General features: G+C 37.9%; 4 protein-coding genes across 8 annotated transcripts in view; 3 read left to right on the top strand and 1 right to left on the bottom strand.

Annotated features, from left to right (window-relative positions):
* The first annotated feature begins 1,720 nt into the window (after window positions 1-1,720).
* On the top strand, window positions 1,721-10,044 carry LOC131439516 (E3 ubiquitin-protein ligase MARCHF6). Of its 2 annotated transcripts, XM_058610643.1 has the most exons (6): window positions 1,721-1,825; window positions 1,994-3,029; window positions 3,144-4,010; window positions 4,068-4,262; window positions 4,331-5,730; window positions 9,443-10,044. In XM_058610643.1, the coding sequence occupies exons 2-5, from the start codon at window positions 2,322-2,324 to the stop codon at window positions 5,639-5,641; spliced, it is 3,081 nt and encodes a 1,026-aa protein (XP_058466626.1). In that variant the 5' UTR covers window positions 1,721-1,825; window positions 1,994-2,321; the 3' UTR covers window positions 5,642-5,730; window positions 9,443-10,044. The 2 variants fall into 2 exon arrangements, with proteins under 2 accessions (XP_058466626.1, XP_058466625.1); XM_058610642.1 differs by having other exon boundaries at window positions 1,794-3,029.
* LOC131439522 (decapping nuclease DXO homolog) lies at window positions 10,045-11,298 on the bottom strand. Its single transcript, XM_058610652.1, has 2 exons — window positions 10,752-11,298; window positions 10,045-10,699 (listed from the first exon to the last, which is right to left on the bottom strand). The coding sequence occupies exons 1-2, from the start codon at window positions 11,296-11,298 to the stop codon at window positions 10,116-10,118; spliced, it is 1,131 nt and encodes a 376-aa protein (XP_058466635.1). The 3' UTR covers window positions 10,045-10,115.
* A 73-nt stretch (window positions 11,299-11,371) lies between these two features.
* On the top strand, window positions 11,372-13,038 carry LOC131439521 (pentatricopeptide repeat-containing protein 2, mitochondrial-like). 2 transcript variants are annotated; one of them, XM_058610651.1, is made up of 5 exons: window positions 11,372-11,477; window positions 11,547-11,635; window positions 11,695-11,935; window positions 12,045-12,531; window positions 12,589-13,038. In XM_058610651.1, the coding sequence occupies exons 2-5, from the start codon at window positions 11,590-11,592 to the stop codon at window positions 12,976-12,978; spliced, it is 1,164 nt and encodes a 387-aa protein (XP_058466634.1). In that variant the 5' UTR covers window positions 11,372-11,477; window positions 11,547-11,589; the 3' UTR covers window positions 12,979-13,038. The 2 variants fall into 2 exon arrangements, with proteins under 2 accessions (XP_058466634.1, XP_058466633.1); XM_058610650.1 differs by lacking the exon at window positions 11,372-11,477 and having other exon boundaries at window positions 11,484-11,635.
* Window positions 13,039-16,138: 3,100 nt separating this feature from the next.
* The window catches only part of LOC131439512 (unconventional myosin-Va), a 35,607-nt gene continuing 24,923 nt past the window's right edge, over window positions 16,139-26,822 (top strand). For all 3 annotated transcript variants that reach the window (XM_058610637.1, XM_058610636.1, XM_058610635.1), the window contains exon 1: window positions 16,139-16,741. In XM_058610637.1, coding sequence (XP_058466620.1) covers window positions 16,715-16,741 — 27 coding nt within the window. In that variant the 5' untranslated portion in view covers window positions 16,139-16,714. The remainder of the gene's footprint in view (window positions 16,742-26,822) is intronic.

Genomic DNA, 26,822 nt, shown 5'->3' with positions numbered 1-26,822 from the left:
CGCACTCGTATTGTTTAGGTACACTGGCGCCGTCCTGAATTCAGTGGAACACATATGAAACAAGCTCATTTCTGTCAGGTTGTGTATGGGTTGGTTACCGCTGAGAGTCCATACACTCAGGTAATTTGAGTAGCTAAATCATAAGGTCTTATTATGCATCAAAAATCACCATTTCATAAGATTAATATCAAAAATATACCTCTGCAATATATATCTCATCTATCACTATTATAGTTTTCATACGAACAACTTATAAATTCCACAGTATACACACTTAAATTTTTTAGCTGAGTCTCGGCAAAAAAATTCCGAGATTCGCACAGCCGAGTAATCAGCAATCATCTCGGCAAAAATAAAATAACTGAGCGTCTCGGCACCCTCAAATTTGACAAACGTCAAATATTGCCGAAATCGCCACCATAAGATTTACTGTTTGCTCAGTGAAACGTTCGCTGAATATTCGGCAATCCAATAAAACGAAAAAATGAAAAAAAAACAAATTACCGAATCATCAGTAATTAAAAATCTAGTCAATTAATTTTGTTTGTAATTTCTAAACATTATAAACACACCATTCAGGATCAAAAATTCATTTTATTAACACTGAAAGGAGGCTTACAAATTTGTTGCCAGTAGTGCTTAAAGCCTCTACCTTAAACATGTAGCATAATCAGAAGCGGCGTTTCCGGATGCGGCCACCTTGAGTCGAGCTGGAAATATGAAAATTAAAAAAAATATGCAAAAATTTTCAATATTTAATGATGCATATACGGTATTGTTCAAAAAATAAACTTACTTTGATCTATTGGATTTGTCCATGCATTGGGTTATTTTTTCGCATATCCCCCAAAGTTTTGTCTCGAGGACTCTTTGAGCCCCGTGTTGGGTGTTTTTCCCTTATAATGTAATCTGATAAAGTCGCTTTTTATAAAGCGAAAAATGTCACTATATTTATTCAATATTTTTACTTGCAAGTGGTTCCACGTTTCTTCGAAGATTATCCATTTTTTCACTCGAGAATTCCATCAGAAAATAATCGCGCAATGCAAAGCGAAAATGTAACGCGGCAATAAATGACAGCTGTCGTGCTGAATCTCGGCAACAGCTAGCGTAATGGTTTTAAGTGTATGAGAGAAGTTATGTTTGTCAAAGAAATTTCGCACAATGTTCCTAAAAATTTCGTATGAATTTCATAAGGCTTTTAATGGGAATACGATATTCTTGTGACTAGAAACCATACACGGAAAATAAAAACTACCTATTATTTGACTTCTTTTTACTTAATTTTGAGTACTTCCTTTCATTCGCTCCTTCAATTGTTGTCAAAATACAAAGAGCAAAACCACCCAACAGCGAGAGTTTCGTTCAATAAGCTAAAATTAAGTAAACCGTATTAACTTGAAATTGAGTCAATATGAATCAACTATAGAGTAAATATAACTCATCTTTGAGTATTTTTTTGCACGTGTCTTACGAAAACTACCTAGAGCCACTTTACCTAAAATTAGGTTATTGAACGAAACCCCCAAATTGGGTGGAATGTACTTAAAATTAGGTTGATTTGCGGTTCCGTGTACGAAATCATTATGAAATTCCAGATATTTTGTTGCCTGAGTGATACATAAGAAATTTGCAGATTCGCAGCCAGGTCTGCAGTCCTGGCATCCCTGTTTGTTATTATCTATAAAATCAGGGTGTGATTTTATTTCTTTTCCCGGGAGCCTACACCATTAAAACTTTAAACGTCACTTTTGATGTTCACTGGAGAAGACAGAAAAAGAAGACGAAGAAGCCTATATTTCGACTGTATTATTCGTTCGACTAGGTAAAATTTTCGATTCTTTGCAAAAAATTATCCTAATAAACGTTGTAAAACTGTTCAAAATAGCTCAAAACCATAACTAACATTGTGCTCGGTATCTGTTTGTAAAAGTGATAGTAAAATTGGCAGTTTTCGCGTGTGCTAAATTAAGGAAAACGGTTGTTTTTCTAGGTATCTCTGATCGACAAGAAGACGATTTTCTACACCAAGGACAGTGGTGTAGTGAGAGAAAAGTGGTCACGCTCGTCACACGAGCCACACATCGTACGTGGGTGCGTAGAGTTCGCCAGAGCGGGATAGCAAGCGGTAATTGTTTTGATTGAACTTCTTCGATTGAACCAAAAACTGAATCAACTTCTTGACTGGAGAGAGGAGAATGTCACAACCTGTTTTGCTCGTCCAGAGCATTGAGAAACGAAAACCCAAGCAGGCCATTGCGTAAACAATATTTGACAGTGCATAATTGTAACAAAAACACAGCTGCTGCTGCGGAACAAATATGGAGGGTGACATTTGTCGCGTCTGCCGCTGCGAAGCGCAGTCGGATCGACCACTGTTCCATCCCTGCATATGCACTGGAAGCATCAAATGGATCCATCAGGATTGTTTAATGCAGTGGATGCGATATTCGCGCAAAGAATACTGCGAACTGTGCGGTCATCGATTTTCATTCACGCCAATCTATTCCCCGGATATGCCACGGGTGCTACCCCTGAAGTATGTCGCCGGGGGACTGTTAAGTTCGGTCGGAACCGCAGTGAAGTATTGGATTCACTACAGTATGGTGGCTGTCGCGTGGCTTGGAATAGTTCCGCTCACAGCGTATCGAACTTATCGCTTCCTGTTTTCCGGTTCGATCGAAATGTTACTGACCTTGCCTGGCGATATATTTTCGACCGAGAATATCGCAATCGATGTCTTTCGAGGATGTTTTGTGGCAACCTGTACGCTGTTCACCTTCGTTGGCTTGGTGTGGCTGAGGGAACAGATCATACATGGTGGAGGGCCAGATTGGCTGGAGCGAGACGACCCACCCGCAGTTCAAGCGGAAGCAAACGCAAACGAAGAACAACCTAATCCGGTCGAGAATGGACAGGAGGATAATAATAACAACAACAACAATGATGATAATAATAACGAAGAGGAACACAACAACAACAATAATAACAATTTTTTGGACAACAACTTGATCGAGTTTCTGAATCGGGTAAGTTTTGCTGTCATGAATGATGTTTTTAAGGACAAATATTGAAATATTTATTGCGACTCGCTTAATCAAAATAATGTTTTTTTCCCAAATCTATGCTATATTTTCTCTTAGGGATTACCACAGGATGAGGCCGTAGCTGGTGAACCTGTTGAGCCCCTTCCTCCACCGCCACCTCCACCAGTAGCGATTCCAGTTCAAGCTCCTATTGCTCCTGCGCCAGCTGCACGACACCCGGAAATTCCGGCAGATAATATTCCCATCGATCCAGCAGAACCACCACCACCACAGGGCGATGGTGAAGGTGAACCGGAAGCAGTAAACGAACCTGCCGAAGCAGCAGCCGATGAAGCCAACTGGAATCCGATGGAATGGGAACGAGCGGCAGAAGAGCTAACATGGGAAAGATTACTGGGTCTGGATGGGTCAATGGTTTTCTTGGAGCACGTATTCTGGGTTGTTTCATTGAACACATTGTTCATCTTTGTCTTCGCTTTCTGTCCGTACTCGATTGGAAACTTTCTGATTTCTTTCTTGGGAATTATAACCCCCGGCAAACCGCTTCTGCACTTTCACGGACTGCTAACCACTTTGTTAGGATATTGTGTCATTGGAATAACACTGGTTAAGCTGCACGCCATCGCTAGGTTTTTGCATTGGCGTCGTCAACGAAGAATCCTAGGGTTATGCTATATTGTGGTGAAAGTGTCGCTTTTGTCGGTTGTGGAAATCGGAGTGCTTCCACTGGTGTGCGGATGGTGGCTAGACATTTGTTCGCTTCCCATGTTCGACGCCACGCTCAAGGATCGGAAGGCCAGCTTCAAAGCAGCCCCAGGAACATCGCTTTTCATTCACTGGATGTTCGGAATGGTGTACGTGTACTATTTCGCATCATTTATCGTGTTACTGCGAGAGGTACTGCGACCTGGAGTGCTGTGGTTTTTACGTAACCTGAATGATCCCGATTTCAGTCCCATACAGGTTAGAAAATCTCTTCATCAACTTAAAAATAATTATAATACAATGATTACTTTCCAGGAAATGATTCATCTTTCAATTCTTCGCCATGCGAGGCGACTTATTGCTTCGGCCATCATCTTCGGTTCGGCCGTTCTGTTGATGCTGTGGGCACCAATTCAGATTCTCAAATCGATCTGGCCAATGTTCCTACCGTATACACTGTCGGGCGATTCGGAGGTCAACGAGTTGAGCCTGCAACTGCTGTTGCTTCAGGTACCTACCTTGACAAAATAAATTTAATTTTGATTGATTCAACTGAAGATTTTCCAATTCCCTACTAGATAATCCTACCCGGCTTTTTCGAGCAGTCACACACTCGTATTTGGCTCAAGGGATTGGTACGGATCTGGTGCAATGTGGTAGCCCGCATTTTAGGAATAAAAAGTTACCTCCTCGGAACAGAACCTCGCCCTAATGAGGATGAAATTCCGCCAAGACAGCCAGCCGAACTGGGAGTAGGTTTGGCTGCTGCTCATCAGGCGATTATGCAGCGGGATGTTCCCGTTGGCTTTCAACCGTACGATCGGCCAGCGTTCTTTGTCATTCGTTTAGTTGGATTGCTGGTGTTGATGTGTATAAGTCTGGTAATCGGATCGTTGATTACCCTCACCGTTCCAGTTTGGATCGGACGTCATGGAATGGCCCTGTGGTCAATGGGTTCACAAATTACACCACCACCAAATGCTATTGCAACTGGGACGGAAACGCCCCCGAGACCTCACGAGTTATACACGGCTGCGATGGGAACGTACCTTTGTTGGATCATATCACGTGGAATTGCCGTTGCTGTGAACCTTTTCCCTCAAGGGCGAAATGTCGTGATGGAACGAGTGAAACACTGGATTTCTGTTGCCACGTCTTACGCTTTGGCTGCAATGATTTTCGTACTTATGCTGGGAGTTATACCGCTGATGTTTGGACTTCTGCTGGAACTAGTTGTGGTTGTGCCATTGCGAGTTCCATTGGAACAGACTCCGGTTCTGTTTCTGTGGCAAGATTGGGCTCTGGGAGTGCTATACACCAAAATCGCTTGTGCACTCACCTTGATGGGTCCGGATTGGGCACTCAAACGAGCCATCGAGCAAGTCTATCGCGATGGTTTTCATGATATTAACCTCAGGTTCATCATTCGAGAGTTGGGTGCTCCAGTCATCACCTGTTTTGGTCTCGCTTTAGCCGTTCCTTACGTAATCGCACATTCGATTCTACCGCTTTTCTTCACCAATCAAGTAACGAGGATACTGATTGCCCGCCAGATTTACCCTTTCTTCTTGCTGGTTGCGTTCATCGTTGTGATCGTAATCTTGCAAATCCGTCAGTTTAAGAAACTGTATGTGGCAATCAAAAATGACAAATATTTGGTGGGCCAACGGTTGGTCAACTATGACCATCAGCGCAAAAAACGTTCGGAAGCTGCGGCAGCAGCAGCAGCAGCAGCAGCGGCTGCAGCCGCAACTCCCGTCGTAGCGGCAGCAGCAGACGTTGAACCTCTACCAGGTAATGCGCAGGATTACCAAGCGAATCAAACGAACGATGAAACGCTGCATCCGGATCCGGCAGCGGCTGCAGCTGCTACCCAAGCAGTACAGTAGAATATTGAACGAACGGGGAAACGGAATAGATATCCTACCAGAATGGAAAATGGTCAGAATAGTAGGATACTGCGTTGGGCGAGTGAAAGGTAAGTTAATAAATTGTGTCGATGGTCATGTATGTTGAGCTGGTTTCGGCATAGAGGTAAAGCCGTGAAAGTATCCTCCACTTTAACAATGTGAATGTCGAAAACGTTGAACAATTTAGTAGTACGGGGCCGTCAGCGTCTGCGGGATGAGTAGTACAATTAGAAGGACGTCGCTCCATTAAAAAAACCCAATTAATTTAATTTGGATTCTCGTTTAATTGTAGATTTATTATCATACAGAATAAAAAAAATCCATGTTATATCCTTCGTTATGTTCGATCGCCTGTGTCCATATTTCTGGAATCTGCAAAATTCCTCGCTCAAAAATCTTCGGATTCTTATTAACGAAAATCTGAATCAAATATTGTACCGTTAAAAGTCGGAACTTTCTGGTGGATATGGTTAAACTTTCCAGTTAAGCTTCTACATTTTGTTTACTAATGACCAGAAATGATTGTGGTAGAGCGTTGTTATGATCGAATGCATTCGAATATGCTTCCAGGCATATTGCCACGACTATTTTTCACAAAGGTCATTCTGGAGGTCCAATTTTCGACCACTTTTTCAACATTATAGGGCGTATTTCAGCAATGGAACGTTGTATATTGGTTCAAAGCATCAATCGTTGCTGGTTTATCCACATAAATCAATGACTTCACGTATTCTCACGAAAAATAATCGAATGGCGTCAAAACACACGAACGTGGAGGCCAACTTACCGGTCCATTTCTGAAAATAATGTTGTCGTTGAAATATTCTTCCCATAAGTCGATTGTTTCGGCCACAGTATAACAAGTGGGACCACCCTATTGAAACCACATTTCGTCCACATCCATATCTTGAAGATTTGGCAACAAATATATTGAATAGAACCACTGGAATTAAGGTAAAACAAAATATAAACTATGACCAAAGGTAAGAAAACCAACATAAATAAATAATAAAAACTGTTGGGTATTAATATATTTTCCTCATATTGAAAGAGGCGTTTGTATGGCGCGCAGGCGCTAATTCGGCCTGATACAAACTAACGGGGAGGGAAACACATTTTGGACAGGGCTGTAAAGCTGACTGGAACCCTTTCCCCACCAAAATGTGATATAAGGAATAAGGATAAGGAAAATCACTGGATGGAAATACTAACACTAATCCAAACTCAGGAAAATCACTGGATGGAAACTAACACAGATCCAGTACTACATACTTTTGCCTTTCTCTATAGAAAAGCCTTGTAGATTGCAAACGTGTAACGTATTTATAAAAATATCCTGTCATTGAAATAGCGTAAAAAATAATTAAATTTGCACCGGGTTTGCCAAACTTGCTGAAAACTTGCTTGTGAAAACTTGCTCAACTCACAGAATCATTTTTTTATTTGTTGGAAAAACTACTCGAAGTTCCATAGTCCTGACAGCAAAACTATGTACTCACTAGTTTGTTTTTCGTTTTCATTGTATAACAAATTTGTATTGAGACTGATTTGAATGTAAGTTTTATGTGGTCGATTTTGTTAGTTAAAATGTTAATCGAGTTCGTCTACGTTACGAAAATTCGGTATACCGGAGATTTTTAGCAGACAAAATAGAACACTGCTAGCTATTAATCAACATTTCATTTATGGCCATGAACATTTGGTGAAATAATATTACTGATTGAAACTAAACTGACTGAGCAGTAATTGTTCAAAAGCTGACCACATTTCTACTGGTTTTTACCCTTAAATTTCTAATTTGCACCCATATACAGGGTCCGGCACTCGAAGTGTAACCAATTAAAAAGGCCATAAATTCAGTTTGGAAAATTACTTTTACTTAATTCAAAGTACAAAATGTGTAAAAATAATACAAAATTCAGAATCAATTCACTTTTGCTCGATATGACCACCTTTTGCCTTGACTTGATGACTTGAGAGAGCGAAGGAGTTGCTTCGTTTGGCCGAATGTGACTTGCAGGTATTTTGGCCCACTCGCTGACAATAACTTTTTTCAGCGCCTCGAGACTGGTGTATCTTTTAGTTCGGACTTTGCTCTCCAAAATGGCCCAAAGAGAATAATCCATTGGATTCGCATCTGGTGAATTCGAGAGCCATTGTGTGGACGTGATGAAGTTCGGAACGTTGTTTTTCAGCCATTCTTGGTTCACTCGAGCTTTGTGAGACGGTGCCGAGTCCTGCTGAAACGTCCATGGTCTGCCACCGAAATGTTTGTCTGCCCACGGCTTCAAAGCAACCTCCAGAATACTTTCCCGATAGTATGTCGCATTTACCTTGACGCCAGGCTCGATGAAAACGATTGGAGAACGCCCATCTGCGGTTACAGCGGCCCAAACCATTATGTGTTGCGGGTGCTGCCTCCTGGTGGCCAATCGATGACTCAAATTCTCGTATGAACGGTCGGTCAAGTAAACCCTATCGTTTTGAGAGTTTACGAATTGCTCAATTGGAAAATTTTTCTCGTCAGAAAATACAATGTTCGGAAATTGACCGCTTTCAGCAAAACGAAGCAACTCCTTCGCTCTCTCAAGTCATCAAGTCAAGGCAAAAGGTGGTCATATCGAGCAAAAGTGAATTGATTCTGAATTTTGTATTATTTTTACACATTTTGTACTTTGAATTAAGTAAAAGTAATTTTCCAAACTGAATTTATGGCCTTTTTAATTGGTTACACTTCGAGTGCCGGACCCTGTATAGAAAACAAAATTTCTGATTTGATATTTGACTTATTATTATTGCATGTCTTTTATTTAACCCCAATTTTAACCTTTGTCGTTTGCCGGAGTTGATATCGTGCTTTATAGGGACACAGTTTCAGCTTCATCAATCCAATGCTATTCGTATTCACGACATTCCGGTTATGTCTCTGAAATTAATCACCCGCCTTTTTATTTATATCAACTTTCATTCTTACATGATTTCTCAACATTGTCTATCAACAATTCGTGAAAGATTTTCAGTTTACAGACTGGTTAGCACCGTTCTTAGATGTTCTTGTCCTATCTTAATTGAACTCTCGATCAATAGAACAATTTCAGGACGATTATTGATTCGTGTCAATCGCCCTTATTCTGAATAACGTCGTATCGTTTTTTCGCTCGTATTTCATTCGTATTCCCAATAACGCTAGCAAAATCAAAGGTAGCTATGATTCGATCGAACCACATTCGATCGAAAAATCAATACGTCGTTATTCAGAATAAGGGCGAATATCTGCATTCATTGATATATGTATTGCGTAAGGCACTTCGTAAATTTACCTCAAGACAACAATTGCCGAAATATTCAGTGAAAACTGAGGCGATCTTATTGTCAACACCATCATCTTCACCAACAGTGTAGATTCTTTGTAGTCAAACTTCGAATACGTTTCGTCGTCCATTGCGATGCAGTATTTGTTTTTGGCGAAAACTGTGTCGTCACTTCCTCTTCAACGTCAATCTATCTTTAGTTCGTTGGACTTTGAGGAGTTCAGCTTTTTAGACAAAGCATGTCGAATTTAGTTTACGTGTTCCTTCACAATAAAATCCTTGTACAGTTCGTTACATACGACCTAAAATATGCATTTGGAATTTTTTATTATTATATCCATGGAGCTACGCACAACATATGTAAACTAATGCCTAATAGACTAAGAGGCATTATTTCCGATCACCATAAGAACTCCCCGTATGTGACCTAGTCACTCAAGCTAATGAAAGTATTCTATTTCTTTCACAGATATCAACGAGTTTTACAAGAGAAATCAATGTAGTGGACGAAAAGAACAATTGGCTGAAATAAAGGTACTTTTTTGTTGTAGTTGTTTATTTTTACATATTTGGGATTCATGTATCATAGTAAGAATACAAGGAACATTAAGGAAAAAATCAAAAATATTGTTGTTATACTAGTGAAATTAGTGAGTTAAATCATTAAATGAATTATTACAAAAACAAAAGCAAAAAAAAGAAGATCATAGCTTAAGATATTTATAATGAACAAAAAGAGATAAAATAAATCAGTTGTACTATAGTGTAGCCGAAAAACTAACTGGGTGAAACATGTTATCAACATTATTTTAATCCAAGTCGAAGATATTAGCGTACGTTTCATTCATGCAATTAATTCTAATCAAACGGATCTTTTATCTCACTACTACAATGTGTGAAAGAGTAGGTAGTCGTAACATGTACAGACTTTTCATTCGAGGCGCCCAATTGTAAATTACCTTTACTAGTAATCTTTTCGAGCAAAATAATAAATGGATTATTACACTTTAATTACACATTCATGCAGCCCAAGCAAGCAAACTAATAAAGAACTGATCGTAAAACAGCAAATGTGTACAATGAAATGCATTTTTATTGTTCCCAACTCCCTGGCTTAAAAAATACCTTAATAATAAAGCCTCTTATATCACGGAACAGTACCAATTTGGAAGGAAGGAATCGTTATTTGGTTCTTTTTGAACAAAATACACAACATTCCTACACCTTCTGGAATCATATTCGAAACGATAGACCGTATTCGGACAATCAACGTTTAGCATTATTCTTTGAACCGTATCAAGAAAATGAGAGCAAAAAGCAGTACAAATCGAAGCCGACCAGTATCGTCGGGATGATCGGTCGATTTCTTTTAAGCTCATTTCTTTGATTTCATTGACCATGCCGAGATCATCTCTCAGACCCACGAATATTCGTTGAATGTTAACCAGAAAGCTCTGGCACCACCAATTCCTAGTTTTAAACCTAAAAAAGTTCTCTACTTGTCGTGGGTTCGTTTCGTTTCGTTTTACTTTCACTTCGATGAATTCAAGTCGTGCAAGATGATCTGCGTCAAGAAAATTTTTATCAACTGGCTTGTCTGCGACAATCCCATCCATTTCAGCACCATACAAAATTCGATTTTTCTCAAGCGTGGTACGAAACATGGCGCAAAACTCCTCGGATTCAATTACAGGAGAGTTTGTATCTGGCTTACTGTTAGGTTCGTCTGAAAATTGGGATTGTTTACAAAAGACAAAACGAAGATATGTGCTGAATACCAGTCAGGACGTGTTGTTCAAACTTGAATCCATAATAACAGAATCGTTTCTGCTGCTCAGTCAGTGTTGCTTCCTCTTGAAGCTTCTCCGGTGTATCTTCAGCACACAAATAAATGGTTCCTTTGTAGCGGCTGGCCAAAACTATCCACGGGGTTTTGCGTTCGTATGGGGTGCACATCAGCATTCTCAGCAAGCCCCGGAAGCACACGAAATCACAGTTGAGTCGAGTTGTGTGCTCTGCATCAGGCCCACTTTCTCGCAAGTTCATCTGATTTTCAATAATAAACTTTAGTAAATGGTCTAATTTTTCCTGTTTGGCACTGTCCGGTTTCGGTTTACGAATTTGAAAACCTTTGTTGAGATCTATCTGCAAAGGTCTACCCGAAGCCGGTGTCGGTAAATTCAAATATTTGAGATTTTTGGCCGACGGTATGTACTCTCGTTTCGAGTCGACGCTGAAGAAACCGACTATTTTGGGCTGTGAAATTGTTGGAAACGATTTTGTGTTATCGGTGACGTAAGCCGGGTCTAAGTTTGTTCGTTGCATTTGAGGAACAAGGATTTACCCAACTAATTTAGGAAATACTGAACAACTAGGAGATTTTTGTTTGCGATTTTGATTCACAAATGGTAACTCACTTAAATAATGCGATGTTTATATAGTTTACTCAGAGTAGCTATGCGATGTTTCACGACTGTCAATCCAAAGCAGCACACGTGTTTGAGGTTATGCTCTTATTTCAAAGTGCGATTACGAGCGATTCAACTGAGCAAAATTAATTTTTGTCTTTCTAGTAAATAACACTAGCATCATAAGTAATAGCATAAAAACACAATAATGTTTCGTAACAGTTTAACCAGTTTGGTTCGTCAGTCAGGATATAGTAAGTCAACGAAATAATCTGAAACCCCTTATTTTTAACGCAACACAATTTTATCATAGCCAACGTCGTTGCCAGAAATTTGTACTCGGCCTCGGTGCTAGGCTTAGATGGATACAAAAATTACAGAGAAAAAACTAAAACGCAGTATATGCACAACATAGATAATTTTAAACGGAAAATGCGGGAGTTTGTGGCCGGCTCAAACACCAACATGATCTTCACAGAAGACCTTAAGAATGTTGTTCATCTGGTGGAGAACACCCCAGAAGACAAAAAGCTACTTCTAGATATGATTGATAAGTAAGTAGAACCTGGAATCTTTTAAAGAAAGTCTTATTTGATGTGACTTGTCATACGATTTTAAGAAATATTCAATTTGATATGCTAATGCATAACTATCTCCATTTAGATACAACTCACAAGGACAAGAACTGCGGTTCGGAAACTACATTTTCGGTCCTGTGGTGATGCGTGCTCTTTATTTCCTCGATGATCCTGAGCTAGCCGTGAAACTCTTTAAGGATGAAAAATACAAAGGATTTTTCGATCAGCTTAGTACCTATCAGATTTTAGGTGATCTCTTATATCAGCACGGACAGTACTCACAAGTTCGAGAACTTTTCGATGTAATCAAAACGCGCCAAGTAGACAGCGGTCGTTACCCGCGATACTCAGTAACACTGACATTTGCTGCGTGTTATAAGGAAAATAGCGAGGAATCGTTCCAATATGCGATGAGCTTGTGGAAAGAACTGAATGCAATGGGGCACACACCAATGAGGAAAGCTATTGCATTTGCTGCGGCATTGGCGCTAAAGCATAATAAACCAGATATTGCTTTGGAAATTACAAGTTCACTATCCCAAGCAAACTACGTAACCATAAGACAAATCAAGGTCAGTATTTAACGCAGAGATTGAAAAAAGAATTACTTTTACTTTTTATATTTGTAGATTTTGGCGCTTGTTGCGTTAGGACGTTTAGATGACATTGTTCCAATCTTCCGAGCGGTTCTCGAAGTCGGAGGACCTCTGGAGAAAAAGCAGACATTTTGCCGAGAAGTTATTCAGCAACTTAATAGCAGAATATCCTCCAAGGATTCCGAGATTCCGCAAGATATGCAAAGAATGCTGGAGTATTTGGAGACAAATGGTCACATAAACGATAGTACTCTAGATGAACTACTGTGTCAAGATATCGTAACTGCTCCTAGGAAAGAAACTTACAATAACTTGGCGGAGAGTTATAAATCTAGAGGTGGTACACAGCAGTTGAGATCTTTTGCACCTAATAGAACGCAGAGATCACGTTTCTCCCGTCCTGGGTTAGCAGATATGAATTAAAAAAGGTAGAACATCATTATAGTTATAATACAAGATACAATAAAAAAATTTGTTTCGAAACTGTTTTTGTTTTTACATCATAATGGTCGATTGCTTTGCAATTTGTAATAAACCGAGACAGGATAGTTTATCGTATTTCTAGTTCGGCCATTACGACTACCGGTTCGAAATTATAAAGTGATGGCTGGAAAAGCACGTTTTTAAACGTGAGGATGAAAAAAGCATTAAATTACTGAAAATATGTCAATAAATTTCTCTAGTTAGCAACGGGTCCCGGCTCTCCGGTACAGGAAGTAGTGATCAAAACAATGGAACTCATATCGATTTTCCAAAAAATGATCTCTTGGTTTCATTGCCTGTAATTGAATTTCATAATGATCCGACTTTCGATTTTTGAGTTACGGAGTGATGAGTGTTGTTCGCAAAAATAACACGATATCTTCAAAACGGGTTCATAATTATTATAATGTGTACGTCTTATTATTTCATGATTCAACAAATTTCTATTGATTTTTGTACGCATCTGACTACCAGCTTCGAAATTACTACACTCAGGTAAAAAATATATGGATTTTCATAATCATTTCGTATGGTTTTTAGCAACAAGAATATCGTATGAGAATCATAAGAACGCCTTATGAAGTCACGAAAATTGGAATTCCAATAAAAAGCCTTTTGAAATTCATACGAAATTTTTAGGAACATTGTGCGAAATTTCTATGACAAACATAACTTCTCTCATGTAGTATGGAATTCATAAGTTGTTCGTATGAAAACGATAATAGTGATATATGAGATGTATATTGCAGAGGTATATATTTCATATTAATCTTATGAAATGGTGATTTTGATGATTTTTGATGCATCATATAAGATTTGCCTTATGATTTTCACTACTCAATTTGCCTGAGTTTAGGCTTAAAATGTTCGTTTCTTCATATAAGTGACGATGCCAAAAACGCAAGATATATTCAAACCTAATTTTAAAATAATCTATCTTAAAAATCTTTCTAGTTGAAGATCAAACAAATTCATTTTGGTTATGACTATCTTCGGCAGCCTGGTGGCAAGGATAAGGTGTTCACGCAAGTGCTATCGTAGCCACCATCTAAGTCATTTGGTGGGCAATTAGAGCGCTCAGAGTATGGTAAACAAACATTCGAGCATTTCAAATCGAGTAAAGTCTTAATTTCCTTATCGTACGGATGATATTCTGATCGATAATTTTGGGGGAAGTGCGGAAAATTTGTGTCGTTAGCTTTACATTGTAATTGACAGGTCGTTTGCTCGTTTGGAACTGGAAGCTGTCATTTCAAACGAACAGCTGTCGTCACTCTGGTTATAGGTACTCTATAACAGAAGGTTTTGAAAACATGCTAATTAATTTCGAAAAGCAGGTAAATTCAATTAGCATTCTCGAACTAGTTGCATTAATTGAATTATTTCTTGCAATTGAAAAATTATTTCTTTCGTTTTTGGGTCAACGGCTAATGAAAAAAATCATTGAACATCCACTTTGAAAAGGAATTTCTGGTAAGTTAAATCAATCAAGTATAAATTTTAACACTATACGAAAGAGAAAACTTTTGTTTTTCGTTCGCTGATATGAACTACTTTTATCAAGAATCGAATTATTTGGATTTACTCTGTAAAGTACATGATTATAGATGGTCTATTAGCCGTTATAACAAAATAAATTCGTGTGAATTTTTCGGAAAATAAATCAGCACATCATTGTAGCCACAAGTCAAATAAAGACAGAAGCCTGTTATGCCTGTTATGACCCAGCATGATTCTAACCAACTCTGTATGATCATGAAAAAACATGTGCGAAAGAGAAGTCTTAGTGGTTAAGTTCTACGTACTTTTGATAAAATGATTTCCTAGTGCAAACATAATAATACGGTCAACAGATTCGTTTCTTCCATTTCAGTCATTCTTAGAAGAAAGAGAAATGAAAATTCGAGTTAAAGACTTAAGTTTATAATCTATTCTTCGATCTAATACATTTAACAGGGATATCCGATTACACTTTAACCGTTGAAATAAATTGCCTTTTCGAGAAGTTTTAGTAGTTAGAAAACATTCTATCGAGATTATTATACAGTCATTTATAAGCACAATATCAATTATATGCAAATAATACTGTCAAACTGCTGCGTGAACGACATTGTACAAAACAAGTTTTGTCAACCTCAATGTGCCAATCAAACGTTGAGAAACGATTTTCAACGTATTGAGCAACGATTCAGGTAAATTGGTAGTAATCAGTCCAAATCATTATTCTAGTATTATAAAATAAAATATGATAATTTTGAAAATCTTTGGGAAATCAAACCAAAAATTGTTGAAACGAATCGGGATCTGTTCATAGTTTATATTTTACTCTGCGTGTAAGTTTTATAATTCCGATGGAACATTGCGTGTTTGTTGTGATAAACTTATGCCGTTTATTTATCACTGCATCGGTGTAGTGTAGCCTAATATACTCGCTCTAATTTGTGTGTAATCGAGGCATCCTTTTCTGCCACCGTTGAGAATGAAAACGTTATTAGTTATTCTATTTACAAAAATCAAATCTATTTTCGATGAGAATTTTATTTTTTTTTTCATTTTATTTTATGAAAGTTATGAGGTTTTACTTCATACAGGTTTTACTTCATACAGTTGTGCGTCTTGCCATCTGGTGTAAGTTCCAGAATAAAGTTTCTTTTAAGACATCGAAAAAACAACAAGAACAATTCCGATAGTTGTAATAATGTAGTTTTAATTTTTTAACATTCTATCATATACCTAGCAGTTTAAATGTTTCAGTGTAAGCCGAGCCGGTGCAATATCGCATACAACATTTTGAAATGTTAGTATAGATTCTATTATATTTTTTAGTGGAAAAGAAAAACCAAAACAAAACCACATCACTGTCATATGCGGACACTCAACTCTCACCGAAGGCGCTCTGAGGCTCCAGCGATGTTGTGTATCGTTCTCACTCTCAATGTGGTGATCTCTCACACACATCATCCATCCATCGTTCGTTGCTTGACCCGCGTATGATTTTGGGGCTTCGCCTTTAAGCGCTTTGACCAGAGCGAGCGGTGATGGAACTCATCGAGAGTTGTTCCCAAAGTCAAACGTACGGAACTGACGGAACTCGTGGAACTGTTCTTAGTTGGAGTTGATTTGACACGGAACGTGGACGGGTATACTGAGACGTCCGACCGAACTAAAGGTATTTGTGCTGTTTTCCCACAGAAGCAAGAGCAGCGAAAAGGCAGATCGCTACATGTGGCATTTTGTGCAGTGAAATAAATTGCTCGGTTGATTACGCGATACTTTTTCATTTGTTCAGGTTGTAAGAAGATTAACAAGTGCGGAGGTGATGTTAATTTGTGTTGAAAAAGGTGCAAAATAAAGGAGGAATTGTGAAAAGTTTACTATAATCTACCGTGGAAGAAAGAGGTGGTAACGAATTGGCTTCTGCGAAGTGAAAAGTGCCCAAGGTGAAGGCTAAAGATTATCGACCGAAAAAGTGATTGCAGAAACAAAAAATAAATAATGTGCAAAAGATCGGATTCTTGTTTTGGCCATTAGTGCTTTGTGCCAGTGAAAGGCCACTTCTAATTAACCGGATTAGTTGAGCCAAGTTCACCAATTAGCGCAATAACATCATTGAATCATTGTTGCGCTGGGAAAAAAGCCCGCAGCGTAGAAAGAACGGATCATCAACACAAGAAATATGTCATCGACGGAGCTCTACGTGAAGGTAAATACGTGGAACTTCTGAACTTTCTATACATAGGTGTAACCTGCATGCGAAGCTTACTTTGTCGTTTCATTTAGATAAGGTTATTGTGGTAAAACCACAGATTGTCCCGAGTTAGGAGTTAAATTTGAACTTTTTTAAATTTGGTAGTTTAATTAATAATTCATGACAGAAACAATTTATGCAGTGTTAAATTTTTTGACAAAGCAATGATACCGTTTTATTCATGCTAATATACTTATGCTTAATATAATCAAAATAACAAAAAATTTACAGTCTGGAGTCAGAATTGAAAAAGATAATATGAATTACTTTTGAGATAAATAATATTTTTTTTAAATTGTGTGGTGTATAATTTTCCATAGTTCTAGCTCATTATAAGCCACTAAAGTTCTGAAGGTGCAACATCTTCGACTGGATAGATCCACCTTGCTTGCAGAGCTAAATAATAAATCAATTGTTTTCAGTATAACGGTATCATTGTTTACGGGTTTAAGTAATATATGCGACTCTGACTTCTGTCTACAAACGCATGAAGACCATGAAGAACTTACACCTTATCCCAATTTTATTATTAATTTGAAAAACTATTTTATTGTAATTTTTCTAATCATGTTTAATTTTTTTTGTACAAAATTAAGATTTTGAAAACGTAAAATCTGAACACGTTTTTTTAAAACAAATAATATTTGTATGCAAAACATATAGCAAAAATACAGTTTTGAATCTACAACCTGCGCTTTTTAGTCAGTGTTTCACCGTAAAACAATCAGTTGTGTTAACCCAGCGTGAACATGGCGGAAAGTATCGTGGCCGAACTGCGCCGAACAGACGATGCGTAATTTAGTATTAATTTTTCTAGGAGCACGAGTTTTCAGGGAATCGCAAACAACAACCAGAATTATGTCCACTTTACAAAAATGAAATTTTGCGATTTGTGTATGCTCAAGAACTATTGTAGGACCTATCTTCGTTAGGTCTGGTGGGACCAGTGGCGTACCGAGGAAATTCGGCGCCCGGGGCAAAATAAGAGAATGCACCAGCGGACTATTTATTTTGAAAATTTTTGTGAAACAAGGTAAATTTAGTCGCGAGACGTCACCGATGTGAAATTTGCCTTTAATCTATGTAATACTCTAAATGAAAAAAAGCAGAACTAAACGAGTTCATATTCATGCTGATTGCAGAATTTCGAACACTTTATAACAACAATTTTTTTAAATCTGTTTGAATCAGCATTTAAAGAAAACAATGACCAAGTGGGCACCATAGCCTAAAGACTGTCCCAGAAAGTATGGACGCACTTTGATTTCATTGTAAATAATTCACAAGTGTTAGATATTCAAATTTTATTCGACATACTGATAAATTTAGACTACAACAATAGAATGTTATTCTCAACATTTGCTACTTAGCCATTGTTGACTAGCTGGCGCACCTTCTTGCGAACGTTCCTCATTAAATTCCGTACAGACTTCTAGCGACAAGTTTTGACCCTTTTTGCCTTTCTCATATAGAAAGGCTATGCAATCACTGTGAAAATCGACTTTCGAGTGGAGCCTCGGAGACCCATAGTGTTATATACCATTCGACTCAGCTCGACGAACTGAGCAAATGTCTGTGTGTGTGTATGTGTCCGTGTGTGTGTTTGTATGTAACAAAAATATTGACTCACTTTTCTCAGAGATGGCCAAACCGATTTTCACAAACAAAGATTCAAATGAAAGGTCTCATAGTCCCATAGCCTGCTATTGAATTTCATTCCGATCCGACTTCCGGTTCCGGAGATATAGGATGATATGTACCAAAAAAGTGAAAAAAATATGCACTCACTTTTTTCAGAGATGGCTGAACCGATTTTCACAAACTAAGATTCAAATAAAAGGTATTATGGTCCCATAACTTGCTATTGAATTTCATTTGAATATGACTTCCGGTTCCGGAGTTATATGGTAATATGTGAAAATTTGAGAAAAAGTTTACACTCAATTATCTCTGGAACAACTCAACCGATTTTTGCAAACTAAAATTCAAATGAAAGGTCTTATAATATCCTAAAAATTTGTGGAACATTTTATCAGGATCCGACTTCCGGTTTCGGAATTAAAGCGTGATAAGTGAGAAATTACCAATTTTATAAGTATTTTTTCACGAACGATGGTTAAAAACAGGTACAAATCCCTTAAAACTGCCTGATAAATTCTTCTAGTTTGCAGAGTTTGTTAGTTTGTGGGCATGAAAACTTAATTCGGCACTACTGGTACCCTGTTTTCCTGTTCCGAGAGCACCGAAAGTGAAGAAGAAAAACTCCTTAAACTAAATTCACTTCGATTTCTTTGCGATGCTTGAACCGATTTTGACAAATCTTGATTTGAATTAAAGTTCATACTGTTTTTAAACCTACTGTGAAATTTCATCCGGATCCGACTTCCGGTTCCGCAGTTGCAGGGCGATGAGTGTCAAAGTTTTCAAATCGCCATATAGAGTGACAATATGTACAACACTGAAAGAAGAAGAAAACACAAAACGAATAAGGCGTGCTTTGTTCTATTTCGTACACGTTGTGTAGTGATGTCAATAATAATAAAATAATAATAATAGTTATAGTTATAATAATAATAATAATAATAATAATAATAATAATAATAATAATAATAATAATAATAATAATAATAAATAATAATCCTGTTACATGTTTTATGCTGTTTAGCTTGACTTACATATGCAGAAGTAACAAAAACGCAGGTTCGTTTCGTTTGTTAAATTTCGTTTAATTGGTTTAATCGAAATAGAGTATGAGATAGTAAGTATAGGTTTAACTACGTTCAAAACTGTTCCAATTTGTAGATCATATTTGTTGGTAGTAAACGAACCAACTTTGGCTATTCCGTTTATCTGAATCCGGTCTCGGAAGAATTGGAAATAGTGATCAAAAACTGCAAAAAGGATCTCACTTACTTATCTTGGAGATGGCCAAATCGATTTTCACAAACTTATAGGTTCAAAAGAAAAGTCTTACAGTTTCATACAGAATTCCTTAATTTGTTGTGGATTCTACTTTCGGTTCCAGAACTACAGGGTAAACAGATTTTATAGAGTTTGTTAGATTAGGTTCGAACAAACTTTCCTATTTCTATTCAATAAACAGTTGTTTTTGCGAATTTCACGGTTATATTTATGATGTAATGAGTAATATGAGAAAGGCATCATTACACCACTAGGTGGATTAAAATAGGTTTTACAATCTTTTTCGAACTGTTGAATGGTTTCGGCTGCCGAGACATGTTTCCTAAGATATGCCTTTTAATGCCCAAAATTCCTCAATTGGTCGAAGCTGTGGCAATTTGGTGGATTTATGTCTTTTGGGACGAAAGTGACACGACGAAAGAAGCAAGATCTGGCCAGAAAACAACAGGATCCTTCGTGGCTTCGAATCATGTGTAGAAGTCGTTTTTTTTTTTTTTTTTATTCAATAATATAATATTAAGGCACACTGTAGAAGTCGTTTTTGTAAACATTCCTTGAAGTATATTTCGCTGTTCATTGAAGCAGTGGCGATGAAGGGTTTCGAAATCTTACCGCAGCTACAAATTGCTTGCCAGACCATAGCTTTCTTACTAAATTTTTCGACTTCAATCGATTGTGGTCCCGGCAAGATTTGTAATCGAGTTTCACGTAGGTTTCGTCGTCCATGATTATGCAGTTCAAATTTCCAGCAAGAATCGTATAGTACAGCTTTCGAACCCTCGGCCTGATCGATGCTTCTTGTTTCGGACTACGTTTTGGTTATTTCTGCTTCTTATAGATTCGAAATAATTAAAACGTTCTTTAGCACGAAGAACATTTGACTTCGAAGTGCCCACTTTTTTGGCCACATCTCGAACTTCTTTTGCTCGAACGCCTTCAGTATACGTTTATCCAACTGAGAATTAGCAGGACCTTTTTTCGACCCGTTTTCGGTTTATCCACAAATTTGTTATCCTCACCGAAATTCCTGATTTAATTTCGTACGGCTTTTTCACTTACTCCTTCTATTTTTGCTATCTTTCTCAGTGACAGTCCGCGTTCTGTGCACCATTTGTACACAATTTTTCGACGTTGTTCTGCTGAAAGTCTACGCATTTCGAAACAAACTAATGAAAACGAATAAACAACTGCACAAGTGGTTAGAGAAGAGTGTAAACAACAGGACGCAGCCATAAAAATTGACAGATTCTGAACCATTGCGAAATGGCAGAGGTGTTTGGTTGCGTCCATACTTTCTGGGACAGTCTTTATGAAAGGCTGTGTGTTGATTTAAAATAGAAGCAAATCTTACCAAGGGTCCAGTGTAGAACTGAAGCAAGGGACTGCTGCCACTGTGACTACTTACAAAAAATATCCTATTTTAAATTGATTCCGTAAATTTTCAGAGGTCTCATGATTTGTTCGTTATTACTTGTGCAGGTTCAATTATGGACTGAACACGTTTAAAACTCATTGTTAAATCCTTGAGGATTACCGGAAGGATATCTTGATTTTTACGATCGGTTGTCTAAAACATGCTTCACCGCTCGTCTGGTGATTCTACATTGTCATGTTCGATAAATGTTTGTAGCATTGCAATCACAGGATCAATTGTCGAATAAAAATTTAGAGATAAAATTCTTTTACATGCAACAGTTAAAACGATCATTTTATCCATGTAGTGCCCATTAACTTGTACATGAACACTGAATTCGTCAAATAATAATAGCAATAGTCATATCATTAGTTGAGTCACCGCATCATTTTGCTGAGTACTTCGTCTACAATTAAGGAATGGCTATAAGTTAGCTTCTGAGAATCAATATCAGAAAAAAATATAAAAAATGTGCAATACTTCTGTTATGGCGAAGCGAATATGTGGAGTGAATATACCAGTTGTCGTCTTTTCTGTTGAGCCAATGCCGTAAACAGGGACAGTAGATCTCACAACTAACAATTTTAAGGTACAGCATGTTTTCTATTTAGTGTATTTATTTCAAGAGCAAGAAAAAACCCATTGGAGATAAGATTTTTCAATCTATCACTATGTCTCCAGTAGGCGTAAAACCTCCTCATCTTTTGTGTCAATAGATAACAGAATATCCAAATGATACATTTCATGTTATTAACTAACTACAAAATCATCTGATTTGTCTTAAGCTACTTTCACGGTTAATGAATAATATTTGTAATATCGTAAACCGCCCGCTTTCAAGTAATTATCCACAGTTGAAAATACACCCAATGCAACTTTAGCTCAGCGCAGCAAGAAAGTTAGCTTATAACTTGTTCTGTATCTTCAAGTTGCCAGGAATTCTTCGTCTACCTTAAAACTGCAAGAAAGTGGTTAGCTTCATATACTGTGAATCTTTTGATTGCTTTGACTCCGTTATAATGTTTATTTGATTTGAAAATACTTCACAAAAATAAGTTACATAAAATACCAATATCAATCTATTATCTATTACGCTAATCATCATCGCCTATCTAAACGATTTTTTAAACTAAATGCTAGGAACGTTTCTTTTTTTATTTGTTTGTCCTGATTGTTTCAACAGCAGAATCGTATCATTGAATCGTTCAATAATTTCATTTGTTCAACTCTCGCCCACGATAACCAATATTATTCATCTAACTGATTGCACATGGCACACATTGCATCTAGTACTGGTAAACGAAATCCTGCTTGCGGTATGGCTTGAATAGTATATCGGCATTACTAGAACAGTCATATGCATTGCACCATTGAGTCATTTAGCAAGCAATGATTTTGATACCCTATCAGGCTCGTGATTCGAAATGACGAATCACACGGATCAAGCATGCATGTAAAATCTCCACACAAAACAACTCGTTGTGCATCAAACGATTTTTTCAACAATCTAGTATTCTTTTCTTCGACGACCAATTATGTGGTCAAACTCTTTATGCGCCAAGCACCTATCGATGATCTAGTAAGCATGGGCGACATTTTCAACGGAAAATTTCATTTTCCATGCAAAACAACTATATAAATTTTGCACACTTTTCCGGTGAATTACTTAAAAAAATATAAGCTAAGGCGAAAAATCATCCCATTTTTCGTGGAAAATCGCCACACGGATGCACTTTATCGAAGGTGAATCTACAATCCGAAAGCAAACAAAACATGAACGTAGAATCAAATTGACCAATAAATACAACACACCGTCCCTTTCTCTTTCTGATCTGCCCCATTGCGCAGTGCAGTGTCTTATACCACTTATTGTGCGGGGTTCATGGTTTGTACCTACATTCGAGATAGATCGAAAGGGAAACAAAGCGATCGTTGTATGGATCTTCTCAGTAGATCGTACCGAACGGTGAATGTATTGGATTGCTACGAATGCCAGCAGCATTCCGCTCCTATGTTGGTACATCGCATCTGTGCTGCTTGCGCTCTCTTATCTTAGTAACCAATATAAAAGAAACCACGAAGTCACGTTCGTGATAATACGGTGGTGGAATCCATGATGGTGTATGTACTTTTAATCGAATGAATGTGTGGAAAAATGGTCTAATCATCCGAAGGGTTTCCCCTCAAACAAATACCATTCCTTCACCATCGTAATCACGTTGACCAATGAACAGTATTAGTATTAGCATTACGCATCACAACGTACGCATGCATCACGTGCGCAGTAAAAATCTGTGGGTGGTGTTTCATGATCAAGATCATAATGCGGAAAACCGCATCTGATTTTCACATTTCAGCACACCGCGTACGGTTCCCACTATTGATATCCCAATTTCTCACCAGTTCGGTAACGTACATACAGATTGAAAACTGAAAAGTAATTCGGGCCACGAACAACCACGTGTGATGATAATTTCCGCAAGTTAGTTGCCATTATCAACTCCGACGTAGAATCTGTTATGATGGGCGCGCTGTTGCTCGTCGTTTGCCACCAAGCGAAACGGTAAGGTGAGACGACCTACTGTATACTGGATTACCACCGTGCGGCACATCGGTCGGTCGGTCGGCCGGGCCACGAAGCGGAAACAAGTCTCTAAGACAGAATGACCTATTTCCAAGGCTTATTTCGAAGTCAGTGCTTTGGAAGGTGTATGCATTATTCGTTTTGTCTTTCGATTTCTTTCCATTTTTTCTCGCACTGAACCCCGGCTCCTATTGGTGTCGTGGGTTCGTGCCGCTAGCTAATTCACCAGCTACCTGCAATTTTCGATTGATTTTATGTCAGGTTATCAATGAATCGTGAAAGAAAGCCTATTGTTTAAACCAAGTAATCCTGTTATTCATTTATTACTTATCAATAGGGAACCGCTTCCTAGCGTTCACCGGAACAATTAGAATTTCGATTCGGATGAGGATAGAATTAGCAGAAACATGATAATGTGCATAAGGGCTGCAACAGTACATAATTACTCAGTGACAACTGTCCTGTCCTCTGAGCTTGATTCCCTATTTATAACTAGTTAACATGTTTTATCAATGCTTGAAAAGTTTGCTCAATGTATCCGCATGCCACGATCGTTATAATGGTGGCAGTGGTGTACCTAGGATAAAGAGCGCCTGGGGCAAAGAATGAATTGCCCCTAACCTTGTTTTGCACGTTTATGCCTTTCTCATAAAGAAAGGCTTTGCAATCACTGTGAAAACTGATTTTTCAACCGAAGCCCGGAGGGCAGAATGTCATATATCATTCGATTCAGCTCGACGAACTGAGCACATTTATGTGTGTGTATGTAATAAAAATATGCACTCATTTTTCTCGGTTGAACCGAATTCACAAATGAATGGTCTTATGGTCTCAGACTCTGCTATTGAATTTCATTTGGATCCGACTTTCGGTTCCGGAGTTTCAGGGTAATATGTGAAAATTAACGTAAAAAAAGTGCTCCTTTATTTTTCTCAGAAAAACGGCCTAACCGTTTTTCACAAACTAAGAAACAAATGTAAGGTTTTAAAGATTTTTAAAAATTTCAAGAACATTTAAACCGGATCTGGCTTCCGGTTCTGGAAATAAAGCGCGATAAAATTTTCAATTTCATGAATATTTTTTCACAAACGATGGTCAAAAACAGGCACAAATCCCAAAAAAAAAGTGACTGATAAATTTTTCTAATTCGTAGAACTTGTTAGTTTGTAGCTTGAGCTTGAGCTTGAGCTTGAGCGACCACCCCTGGTTGCTACTCCGTTACTGATCGGGATTAGCTGAAATTGTACAGGGAGTTTCTAGATGATCCGACCTGGGACTGGTAAATCATCCTTCAATGTACATCTTCTGATAATCCCAGAATTCATTGATCAGTACCGGCGCCGGCCAGGCCCGAACGTAGATCGTCTAAGGAATGGGAAGGGATGTTAGTCCAACACTTGTTGTTACTAGAGGCCGTATATACTACTGCGCACTCCACAAGTGTCACGGGAGAAGGATATTTGTTAGTAAAAATTTCAGTATAGGTATTATTCGCGCGCGACTCAACATTAGGGGTCTCCGAAGCATCGGTCGGTTTTTCTATCTATTACCTTTCTATAGAGAAAGGCAAAAATATCGAATTGCGACCTTTTTCTTCAAACCGTTGTAGCTTCGTTTCAAAATATTCCGCCACTGTTTTCGGTACCATCGATCGACATATATTAGGCACTCTTAAAAAAAAGTACACTCTGAAAAAAAGTCATGTGCTTTTTCATGAATATTAAATCCTACCGAAAAAAATGAAACAAAGCGTCTCTTCAATTTTTGTCAAAATAATTTTATTTCGTTTGATTAGTGTAAATTAAAAAGTGAAGAACTCAAAGCTGGAATAATTTTACGGTGTTTTATCAGCTTTAAGTTCCTGATAAAAAACAGTCATTCAAATGTTTTAACCTTAAGCTTAAAATAAAAAATCTTAAAAACTATCTTAAGGTCTAAGGCCAGTGTGTTTTAGAGTGTTCCAAAAAGCTTCGAATTAATATTTTTTTTCAAAAACGGTGACAAATAAAAAAAACCTGTTTTAATCCACCTAGTGGTGTAATGATGCCTTTCTCATGTATAATATTGTTGTATTCTATTCAAAAATTTTTTCTTCGATTTTTGAAAGAAATCAAGAGATTGTTTGTGCATTAACTAGTACAACATACAGAATAAAACAGTGCTTTGATTGCGTAAGTCATACTTAAGAAAACGAAGTGGGTTCATTATTATATGCACTTCCGGCACCGGATCCCGAGAACCGGTATAATCAAAGTCGGTTCGTACGGCCACCAACTAACATGACATACAAACTCTACTAGTACGCACTCTAAATCACGATTTAAATGTTTGTTGCATCCGAAAATATGCAATAATTTTTGGTAGGACCATAAGACCTTTCAATTGACCCTAAGATTGGGAATAACGGTTTAGAGTCCAGTTAATTTACATTTTTTACGGTTTTTGTTCCGCCAGTTTAAGTGACGGTGTACGATATTGAACACACTTTACCCTATAACTCCGGAACTGGAAGTCGGATCCGGATGAAATTCAGGAATTCCGTATTGGACCACGAGACCTTTCATTTGAATCTAAGTTTGTGGAAATCGGTCAAACCATCGCTGAGAAAAGTGAGTGAGATCCATTTTGGTATATATTACCACTATTTCCGGTACTTCCGGAACCGGATACCGGGAACCAGGATAGTCGGAATCGGTTTAATTAGTTGCCTACTGATAATGACTATCGATTTGTGTAGTTTTGAGACCAGTTCAGAAATTTTTTTACGTATTTTGTTTCGCCGGTTTAAGTGACGGTGTACAATATTGAACACACTTTACCCTATAATTCCGGAACCGGAAGTCGGATCCGGATGAAATTCAGGAATTCCGTATTGGACCACGAGACCTTTCATTTGAATCTAAGTTTGTCAAAATCGGTTCAGCCATCTCCGAGAAAACCTAGTGAGATTATTTGACACATACACACACACACACACACACACTTACACACACACACATACACACACACATACACACATACATATACACACACACACACACAGACATTGCTCAGCTCGATGAACTGAGTCGAATGGTATATGATACAATTTTCACTAGTCGGTTTTTCAAGTGATT

The sequence above is a fragment of the Malaya genurostris genome, chromosome 3 (assembly GCF_030247185.1).
Source record: "Malaya genurostris strain Urasoe2022 chromosome 3, Malgen_1.1, whole genome shotgun sequence".
NCBI lineage: Eukaryota > Metazoa > Arthropoda > Insecta > Diptera > Culicidae > Malaya > Malaya genurostris.
The sequence above is the reverse complement of the archived record's forward strand: the minus strand, read 5'-3'. Positions and strand labels throughout refer to the sequence as shown.

What these genes read in the sequence shown, in the direction of transcription:
- LOC131439516 (XM_058610643.1), top strand. Translation starts at nt 2,322, where the DNA reads ATGGAGGGTGACATTTGTCGCGTCTGCCGCTGCGAAGCGCAGTCGGAT. An exon ending in TGATCGAGTTTCTGAATCGG is followed by an intron (nt 3,030 to 3,143) that starts GTAAGTTTTGCT and finishes ATTTTCTCTTAG; the next exon opens with GGATTACCACAGGATGAGGC. An exon ending in TGCAACTGCTGTTGCTTCAG is followed by an intron (nt 4,263 to 4,330) that starts GTACCTACCTTG and finishes ATTCCCTACTAG; the next exon opens with ATAATCCTACCCGGCTTTTT.
- LOC131439522 (XM_058610652.1), bottom strand. Translation starts at nt 11,298, where the DNA reads ATGCAACGAACAAACTTAGACCCGGCTTACGTCACCGATAACACAAAA. An exon ending in TGAACAACACGTCCTGACTG is followed by an intron (nt 10,700 to 10,751) that starts GTATTCAGCACA and finishes CCCAATTTTCAG; the next exon opens with ACGAACCTAACAGTAAGCCA.
- LOC131439521 (XM_058610651.1), top strand. Translation starts at nt 11,590, where the DNA reads ATGTTTCGTAACAGTTTAACCAGTTTGGTTCGTCAGTCAGGATATA. An exon ending in CTTCTAGATATGATTGATAA is followed by an intron (nt 11,936 to 12,044) that starts GTAAGTAGAACC and finishes ATCTCCATTTAG; the next exon opens with ATACAACTCACAAGGACAAG. An exon ending in TAACCATAAGACAAATCAAG is followed by an intron (nt 12,532 to 12,588) that starts GTCAGTATTTAA and finishes TTATATTTGTAG; the next exon opens with ATTTTGGCGCTTGTTGCGTT.